Here is a 10,352-nt window from a genome sequence, read left to right as displayed (position 1 = left end):
AGTTAGATTTGATCATTGTGTGTGTGTGTGCGTTTTCCTTCTTGTTAAAACCTTGTTGCTGTATTGATTTATATCAACATTTTGATGAGCTTGTTTATGTGGACTAATATAAATAAATGATAATAAATAAATACAGTAATGAATGAATGCATGTACATCCTTATGTTTGTCTATTTGCATATTTCTTTTTTTCAAGTTATCGTGTTTTGGGGATAAATAGAAACTTCTGTACTTAGTATATTCACTTATATTGGTATATATTATATTCACACCTTTTTTCAAATAGCAATCCTTAATTTTTAATAGATCTGTTGCATCTGTGATGATCGGCTGTGATTGCAGCTGATAAAACTTAGAGTGTTTCTGTCTCTTTGTGAAAGTTTTCTTCAGTCGTCTCAAAGCAGTTCAACAGAACCAAGATGGCCGCCCTTGTTGCCCCCGGAGAAGAAGGGGATGGGGGGGGGGGTGTTTTCCGTTTCACAAAACCTCTGATCTCACCCCCCCTAATCACTTCCTGAAGATTATACAGTACGTGCACCATAGCACTCGGTGTGTGTGTGTGTGTGTGTTTGCCTGAGGGCACTTGGGCAGATGTAGTCCAGCCTGATGACAGACACAGATAAGGAAGTAACAGAGACAGAAGCATGGAGACTTCAGTGATGACCAAGACGAGTTATTAATACATTTGACTTCACATAAAGATAATAAACCAGTGGGAACATTTCTTACAGTGTAGAAACTAAGTGTTAAAGTCACTGAGCTGGTTGTCAGGGTGACGGGGGCTGGTGTTATTATGGTCTGTGGAATGAGTGGAGAAGCAGTGAACTGGAACTTTGGATGGAATTAAGAGTTTTTGTCAGTGTCACTGCAACGGACCATGTTTACCTCAGGCTAATAAAGATGTTATGAGTTTATTATCCATCATCCAGGATCTATAGCATAAAAACCCAGAGATATACCCATAGATATGCAAACTGCACACAGAGACACACTCTGAAGCGTTTCTATCTGACCTGCAGGATCACAGCGTTTGTCTTCCCACAGCTACAGATCAAGATACATCAGATTTATGAAGTGTGATTTGGTTTGAGCTCAATAAACAAATTCTGTTTTGATGTTGACAACAATAAGAGAACAACACTGAGCACACAGAGTTTCTCCTGATGCTGAACATGTCTGAAGGAAGTCACAGATCCATCGAATGGTTCCAAAGGGAAAGTTGTTGTTTCAGGTCAGAAATGTCCAAACGCCTCAGTGTCCTCTTTAAAACAGGAAACTACTTTGAACACATTTGTGTTTATGTACAAACGATTCTTCTTATGCACAAATCAGATTCTGACTGACCAGTACAACCCTCCTGTTCCACTGCACTTTACTTTACTCATAATTCATACAAACCACTGCAGGGAAAAGTTGCATATATAATCTACATATACTCTATATTTAATTTGTAATATTTGTTCTTATTCTATTCTATTCTATGTATTCTCTCCTCTATCTCATCCTGACCTGCCGGCTGCTGTAACAACTGAGTCGTCCCCCCCCCCCCCCCCCCTGTGTGTTTTATCGTTTCTTATGTTAAACTTATTTTATAAAATGTCTTTTAACAACTTCATTGTGTTTTGATAAAAACTTTTCTTTGTTTTATTGCTTTATTTTTTTTTACTATTAATTACATTAAATGTGTAATTGCAGGTGTTTTAATGTCTGAAGCACTTTGTAAACGTACTTTTTGAAAGTTCAATATTAACGAGGTTATTAATATTAAAATGATAAACGTGTAGCTTGAGGGAATTCTCACCTCTGACCCTGCTTTGCTCAGCAGCATTCCGGCAGCGGCTCCGTGTTCCGGGTGATGAAACGTGAGGAGAGCTGACTCATCACCCCCCCCCCCCCCCCCCCCCCCGATCCCCGCAGCATGGCCGCCGCGCACACCGGCTCCTGCGGCTGTCGGGCAGCGGTCCTGGCCGGGAAGTACCTGTCCGGCCCGGGCGTCCCGGTCCCGGTTCCGGTCCAGAGCTCTGGGCTGCGGCAGCGGAGGTTGCTGGCTCCGCAGCCCCGCATGGTGAGCTCCGACGCGGCCGGGAAGCGAGGCCGAGCCGCGGCCGTGGCCCAGCAGGAGGTCCCGGGGAGCGGCTCCGCGGCGGAGCGACACCTCTTACCGGGGAACCGGAGCCTGATCTACCGGGACGTGAAGGCTTTCCTCGGGGAGGTCGGCGGGGACCCGCGCGAGGCCCGGTACTGGCTCACCCAGTTCCAGCGGGCCGCCGCCGCGCAGTCCCCGGCCTTCGCGGTCCTGGAGGTGGGTCCAAACTTTAACTTCTTATTCAACTTTTTACAAAGATAAAGAATAAAGATTTAATCCTGTTTGTTCTCTGGGGAAATATTTTCATTATCAGCCAATGTTTTAACCATCAGAGGAAGAAGCAGCACAAACTGGGAGGCTGTGCTTTTATTATATGAACTTATGTTATATTATATTTTATTATTTTCTCCTGTAGAAATACATTTCATTGCATTACATGTCATTTGACAGAAGCTTTTATCGAACACGACTTGCAATTAGAAGCCACGAGTCTGTAAATTATCAACTGTTTAAAAACCCGGATTTATTATGTTTTGTTTATTAGAAATATGTTAAACTTAAAACACAAGACTAGAGATATAAAATATAAAATCAAATAAAGATAAACAGCCGGAAGCCTGTTGACGTGTTCATGTTTTTAATATGTTAATCTTTCTCATTTCACTGTATCTGAGAGGAGCTACAGTCTGTGTCTCTTTGTGTGAAGAGTGTTTGTAATTTGAAAAATCTGAATCAAAGGTTTAAACGTTGGTTCATCTTCCACAGCAGAGTTGATGACCTGCTTTGTTTTGTTGTCTGATGAAACTCCGCCTCTTGTTGATGCTTGTTCCTGATTGGCCGGGGCGTGTCTCTCCAGGTGGATAGCTCGGTGTTGGAAAGCAGGGACATGGTGCAGAGTCTGGCCTTCGGTCTGTCCTTCCTGCAGCGGATGGACATGAAGCCCGTGGTGGTGATGGGCTGGTCGACCTCTGAGGAGGCGGGGCCTGCTGAGGCAGACGCCGGGTCTTGGTGCAGCCGGGGCCTGGTGCAGCGGAGCCAGCAGCTGACGGAGGCGCTGCAGCAGCACTCAGCCTCCGTCCTGCCCTTCTTCTCCGCCGAGTCCTTCCTCCTGCAGCACCAAGCCCCACCAGGAAGCAGGTGAGGGCTTCAGGTGGACGTCACGTGTCTTCCATCATCCCGTCCTCACTGTCCTCACACTGTCCCGTCTCCTTCCCAGTGCTCCTCACCACGTCGCTGTGGACACCAGCCTCCTCCAGTGGACCCTGGACTGCGGGACAATCCCCCTGGTGTGTCCCGTGGGGAGGGACGCCCGGGGCTGCTCGGTGATGTTGGACCCGACAGAAGTGACGGCAGCCATCTCTCGGGCCCTGCAGCCGCACAAGGTCATGTTCCTGAACAGCTCAGGAGGCCTCCACAGCCACGACAGCAAGGTGACGTCTGCTCGGCTGCAGTTACTGGAGTCTGCTGCTGGTTCTGTTTGGGTTTTGTGATGGAAATCTGGAGATACAAGAGGCTGGAAACAACAAAGTTATCTACGTGTATTTAATAAGGGGCTTTCTGCAGAAAGGATCAACACAGGGAGTCACAAGGATCTCAGAGTGATGATGGAGAACAGTGAAATGCACAGATCTTATATAGGAGGACTTAGGGCTGTCTCTCTGAACCGATCCAGACTGGTTCCATAGGAGGGGGAAGGAGAGGAATCTAACCATAACAGCTGATTAAATGTGGTTCCTAAGGTGATAAGAAAACATTCACTCCTTCCTCTCGTGGGTAATTAAGTCGCAATAGCTCCACTGTATTCACGTCATAAACAGTTCCGACCATGTGTGTGTATGTACATACAAGCCATAAAAGTCTCTTGACAAGGCTGCAAACACTTACAATCCAAATACAAAATAGGTTGTCAGTCATGCTTAGTTCATTTTTCTATGACAGTTTGAAACATGTGGGCTGGTTTCAGTCTGGATGAGCAGAAACTGAGATGTTTACAATCAGCTTCATCTTCAGCTTTCTGTTTTTTCCATCATATTCAACTCCTCCTGAACATCTGTCTCTTCTGCTCCAGGTGCTGGCAGCTGTGTCGTTGCCTAGCGACCTGCCCAGTCTGTCCCTGGACGCGGGTCTGAGCGCCGCGGAGTGCCACCGGGTGGCGACCATCGCCCGGCTGCTCCACCAGCTGCCGGCCGAGTCCTCGGCTGTGATCACCTCCGCCAGCACGATGCTGACGGAGCTGTTCAGCCACCGAGGTGAGGACGACTCTCACACATGCTCACACACACGTGCATGGACTTCAAGGTGTGAACGAGCATGAGGTTAAAACTGCTTCATCTTGTCTGCCCCCCCCTTAGGGTCCGGGACGCTCTTTAAAAACGGAGACCCCATCCACCGGTAAGGAGACGTCACACCTGCTTCTAATTGGAGCCTTCATCCTAAATTCAAACCATAATCAAGAATCTGCTCCTTTAGACTAAAGCTAAAGGAAAACACTGTATTTATAGCATGTTAACTAAATACTTGTTTCCTGTGTCTCTGTGTGTGTCTGTGTGTGTCTGTGTGTGTCTGTGTGTAGGTACAGCTCACTCGATGGGATTGATGTGGAGCGTCTGATGCTTCTCATCAACAAGTCTTTTGATAAAACTCTGAGGGGAGAATACATCGAGTCACTGAAGGGTCGACTGCACTCGGTCTACCTTTCTGAAGGGTGAGTGATTCTGTTCCAGATATGAATAAACGTCTTTAAATCAATCCAGGTCAGGGTCTGAATCATAACCTGCGTATAATTAACACTGCTGTGTCTGAGTCAGGCCCTGGGTGTGTAGCTCCCTCTGTCCACCAGGAGGCACTGCAGGGATTTTCATGCCACATTACTTCATTCATTCACAGCCTCTGTTGTTGAGAAGTGTGACCGTTTTTAAAAAGCATCAAAAGGACACCAAGACATCTTCTGTGCAGATTTAAATGAAACTTAGTAGAAGACTCAAATGTGGTGTGAATCTGAGTAAAGGGGGAGATCCAGGGATTGTTTTACCTTCTTAAACATTTTACACTTTTCCCAATGAATAATTCACTGATTTTGATGAAACATGATGTTAGAGGAGCTGATGTCGATGATCTCTCTGACTCCTGCAGCTACAGCGCCGCAGCCATCATCACCATGGAGCCGGTGAACAGTGGCACGCCCTACCTGGACAAGTTCGTGGTGAGCAGCAGCAAACAGGGCCAGGGCACCAGCCACGTGCTGTGGGAGAGAATCAGGCAGGACCTGGGCAAACTGTTCTGGAGGTCGAGAGCCACAAACAGGATCAACCCGTGGTACGACACACAGACACACACACATACACACACACACACAAACCATCCAACTTTTGACGAGTATCACTCTTATAAAATGACTGAAAGTTCACTGCTTCAGTTTCAAAGTGTGATACTGAGGATGAGAAGCAGTCGGTGCAGGTTTACTTTTACACTGGGACTTTGTATTTTAAGTTAAATGCATTGAAGTCCAAAGTTTTCGCTCACTTATTCTTGCCATTGTACATTAACCTCTGTTCACTTGTCATTTCCTGATTTTAAAACAACCCTGATGTCTGGTTACATCCTGGATCTGACTCCACCTGCTCCGCCTCCTCTCTCTGTGCGTCCAGGTACTTCAAACATTGTGACGGCAGCTTTGTGAACGGGCTGTGGACCGTCTTCTGGTTCGGCCTGAGGGACATCAGAGATTCCTACGAGCTGGTGGAGTACGTCAAGAAGCTTCCTGACTCGTTCCACGATGACTCCTCCTCTCTCAACATCGGCGAGCAGCTCCCTCCACCGGCTGCAGGATCCTGAGCTGCTCCTCCGAGCGGCTGCAGGATCCTGAGCTGCTCTTCCGAGCGGCTGCAGGATCCTGAGTTGCTCCTCCGAGCGGCTGCAGGATCCTGAGTTGCTCCTCCGAGCGGCTGCAGGATCCTGAGTTGCTCCTCCGAGCGGCTGCAGGATCCTGAGCTGCTCCTCCGAGCGGCTGCAGGATCCTGAGTTGCTCCTCCGAGCGGCTGCAGGAGCCTGAGTTGCTCCTCCGAGCGGCTGCAGGATCCTGGGCTGCTCCTCCGAGCGACTGGGTTCAGCACTGGAGTGTTTTAGGTTTTTTATTCTTCAGCTTGAGACAGAGTTTCTCAGGTTTTTGCTCTGACTGCTCTTTTCCCAGTTCTGTTTTTTTGTTGGTTTCCACTACGGCAAAACCAAAGCTTCCTTGTTGTGGAGAAGCTGTATTTTGATAAACTAAAATCATTCTTAATCTTTTTTAGAGCCAGGTGTAGTCATAAGTGACTATACAGCCGATACTTGAAGTCATTTCACACTTTCATATTTTTGTTCTGGATGCAGTGACCGACTGAGGAGCGACCAATGGGAGCACGGCTGAAGCTGTGTCTGTTTATCCTCAGAGGAGAAGAACAAACATCTGGGGTTTACTCGTTTCTTCTTCTCTGCTGCGTCGCTCAGTTCTTTGCTCTGATTGGTCGTCCGGCTCTTATGTGAATCGCAAACAAACCAAGAAGAAGAACCAAGAAATTTAACCACTTTTCAAAACCATTCAAGAATGTGAATTAGTCTGGAGATGGCAGGCATATCCGGCCATCTAATTTAAAAATATATTTCAATACAGTGTAGGTGTGTGTGTTTGTGTGTAGGTGCGTGCATGCGTTTGTGTATGTGTGTGTGTGTAAGAGGTTCAAGAATCATGGACCGGAGTCAAATGACTTTTTTGAAATTTAAATAAAAGCAGGTGAACAAGCTGCTAGTTTACTTATAGTCTACTTATAGATATCAGTACTTGTAATAATTTCATATTTTACATGAAAAACTTTGATAAGTTATAAAACTTACAAATGCAGTCATGGTATCCATGGATCTTAAAGTCAATTTTAACCAATAAAAGTCTTAAACATTTGCCCTCGTGCATTCAACACTTACACATGTCTGTACGTTTCATTTGAGATATTATCTTGATAAGACTAGATTAGTTTTTTCTTGGTTCAGGCACATGTTAGAGTTTTATTGCAGCTTCAGTTTGGTTCTGACGTGTTGTTGGAGCTGATCCCTGCAGAATGCTGAGAAACATGGTTTAGTTTTATTTTTCTGAGATGAAACTGTTGTTTGAATTTTGTGGTGAATCCATTTGCAAAACACCTGCTGAACTGAGAGATGAATTAAAGAAAGATGGTAAATCTGATTTGGTTTATTCTCCAGTATCAGGTTGTGACTGTTTGTAGAAATCATCAGAATAAACCTGGAATCTTTACTTCAAACAAATCACCATGGTATTTGGTTATTTCTTGTGTGTGTTTATTTCCCCGGCAGCATACTGCCCTCGGTGTTTGGTATTATTTAACTGTACATGTATTATTTGTAATAACCAACAGCCTACAGTGAAACTAATCAACAGAAATAAAATGACCTTAATTTCAAAGCGATTTTATGTGCATTACAGACACTGTTTGAATTAACTGTACAAGAAACCAGGGATTAAAACACCACAGCAGATTATTAAAATATATAATATTTAAATATATAAACAGGTTAATGACTATAGGATAGCTGTACACACTCCATCACAGTAGGTGGCGCTGTGAGTTCTGTGTTTTTCTCCAGGGTTCCGGGTCATGTGATGTAACCGGATGTATTGAGCAGCTGAGGATCCAACATGGAGGAGAAGACATCGGCTGAGAAGCTGCTGCTCCTCCGGCAGCAGCAGCAGGAGCTCTGGAGGAAGAACGCGCCGAAGCTCCGGAGAAGGAACCTGATCACCGGCCTGAGCATCGGGGCCTTCGTGGTGGGGATGTGTATCCTTTAAATAGTCTGGTCCCAAACGTCTGTGATGGTCCCTGACCTTTACATAGACTGGTCCTTCTGTGTTTACCTGTTCTCTCCATTACATAGACTGGTCCCAAACCTGTTTGATGGTCCCTGACCTTTACATAGACTGGTCCCTCTCGTTTTACCTGTTCTCTCCACTACATAGACTGGTCCTTCACCATTACATAGACTGGTCCTTCTCTGGTTACCTTTAAATAGACTGATCCCTCAACATTACTTAGACTGGTCCTTCACTGTTTACCTGTTCTCACCTCTACATAGACTGGTCCTTCACCATTACATAGTCTGGTACCAAACCTTTAGACTGGTCCCTCTCTGTTTACCTGTTCTCACCACGACATATACTGGTCCCTCACCACTACATAGACTGGTCCTTCTCTGTTTACCTTTAAATAGACTGGTCCCTCACCATTAAATAGACTGGTTCTTCACTGTTTACCTGTTCTCACCACTACGTAGACTGGTCCTTCACCATTACATAGACTGGTCCTTCTCTGTTTACCTGTTCTCACCATTACATGCATAGATATCATATATAAACACTAGATGTCTCAGCCGCGTTGCCGGCCAACAGAGTCGAACATCACCACATGGCGGCCATCTTGCTGAGGGCGGCTCGCTCACCCATAACATTGTGTTGTAGTGGTGCGTACTTTTTAAATAACCATAACTTGGTCCTTCACTGTTTACCTGTTCTCACCACTACATAGACTGGTCCCTCTCCTCTACATAGACTGGTCCTCCAGTCAGGGACATTATGTCCTGTACATTAACATATGATCTAACACAGAGACTAACCCCCCCTTCACTCAGCCCAGTGTTGTTTCCCTTAACGTCTCCAGTCACGTACACCATCCTGTCGGTGAAGCAGGAGAAGATCGTGGAGGAGCTGGATGAGGAGTCCAGGATCCACATCTACCGAGGACCTCGTACCAGCGCCAACTCCTGAGCTGCTGGGGACATCACATGACATCACAGCCACTGGGACATCACGTGACATCACAGCCACTGGGACACAACATATTTAACAAGGACGAACTTACTGTAATTCTTTTCTGTTTGGATTTCATAAAGTTCACAAATAAAATCCACAGTTTGTGAACTTTGTTATTTGTATTGATCAATGTACTTTTCACATGTGGAATTCTCATATAAGCCTACAATCCAGTACATGTACAAAGTAAAGAGTAATAAATGCTTAATGTATATTAATATCAATCGGGTGGGAGTTTTCTTGATAGTACATTTCTATTTGCACCAATTTCTACAACTTCTTTGAATCAGTTTCCCTCTGTTCCTCCGGAGGGTCAGGGGATGAGCCAGCTGACATCGGGGCAGACTACATCCCGGACAGATCACCAGCCAATCACAGGGCCCAGTTCATTTCCACTGCTTGCGAACGACTGTGCAGATTCCACAGAGAACTAGAACCATTCAACCCAGTTTAATTCATCCACATCACACTGTGACGTCCACTGGTTTCATTTATCAGAGCAGTTTGTCTTTTACAGTCGAGGTTCATCAACTTCAGCTGCAGATGCTGTGAATCTCCAGAGAATCTAGAACAATAACGTTTTTAGAACTATAAGCTGTTTAAATAATGAGCAGTAAATTAACAATGAAGTCGTTATATAAACTGAATGTAGAAGCCGGAGAGAAAGTGTATGTGAGTGAGGTTTACACCAGATACTGTTCAGTTATAGTTGTTTTAGTATATTTATATATTTCATCTTTTTCTCTGATCTCTGGTCTGTTTTGGCAGTTATTACAGGCGTGTGGTACCTGCCAGTATGGCCACTAGAGGGCGCTAGAACTCTTCCTCTGGGGTTTCAAGCAGCTTCATGATTCTTATGTTTGTGTTAAAATGACATCAAGTCAGTGCAGAAACCCAGAGTGGAGATGGAGGAAGGTTAAGAATCTATAACAGCTTCAACATGGACAGAACAAAGACTCATGAATATAAACCCAGAGACCGGAAGTGACACCAAACATCACTGACTTGGTTTGATTCATGTTTGTCTTGTTTACATCTTCATCTTCCTCACCCACTCTTTGCTCCACAAACCAACGACTCCTTCACAATGGTTGGAGGGAGGGGTGTAATATATATTTGCACATAATATATTAATATATATATAGCCTCACTTCTGATCTTCTGCTGGATTTTGTTGTTCCCACTGATTTCTGATGATAAATGTGATTTTATTCCAGATCAGGTTGAGTGTCGATAAGAGGAGAATCTGTGTGAAACTGGAAAAGAAAGAAAGAATTCAGAAACGACAACAGGCCTGAGTGTGTGTGTGTGTGTGTGTGTGTGTGTGTGTGTGTGTGTGTGTGTGTGTGTGTGTGTGTGTGTGTGTGTGTGACGTGCACGCCATGCATGTGCCTTCCTCGGGTGAACCCAGAG

At 45.2% G+C, this 10,352-nt stretch overlaps 2 protein-coding genes across 2 annotated transcripts; both read left to right on the top strand.

Moving 5' to 3' along the window:
* Positions 1-1,918: 1,918 nt before the first annotated feature.
* On the top strand, positions 1,919-5,920 carry nags (N-acetylglutamate synthase). The gene is made up of 8 exons (XM_061090629.1): positions 1,919-2,302; positions 2,943-3,223; positions 3,303-3,516; positions 4,155-4,335; positions 4,438-4,477; positions 4,659-4,790; positions 5,219-5,401; positions 5,734-5,920. Exons 1-8 carry the CDS (start codon positions 1,919-1,921, stop codon positions 5,918-5,920), a joined length of 1,602 nt encoding a protein of 533 aa, XP_060946612.1.
* A 1,824-nt stretch (positions 5,921-7,744) lies between these two features.
* LOC133023192 (cytochrome c oxidase assembly factor 3 homolog, mitochondrial) lies at positions 7,745-9,163 on the top strand. Its single transcript, XM_061090159.1, has 2 exons — positions 7,745-7,911; positions 8,788-9,163. The coding sequence occupies exons 1-2, from the start codon at positions 7,773-7,775 to the stop codon at positions 8,892-8,894; spliced, it is 246 nt and encodes an 81-aa protein (XP_060946142.1). The 5' UTR covers positions 7,745-7,772; the 3' UTR covers positions 8,895-9,163.
* Positions 9,164-10,352: the final 1,189 nt, after the last annotated feature.

This window comes from Limanda limanda, chromosome 17 (genome assembly GCF_963576545.1).
Source record: "Limanda limanda chromosome 17, fLimLim1.1, whole genome shotgun sequence".
Taxonomy (NCBI): domain Eukaryota; kingdom Metazoa; phylum Chordata; class Actinopteri; order Pleuronectiformes; family Pleuronectidae; genus Limanda; species Limanda limanda.
The sequence above is the reverse complement of the archived record's forward strand: the minus strand, read 5'-3'. Positions and strand labels throughout refer to the sequence as shown.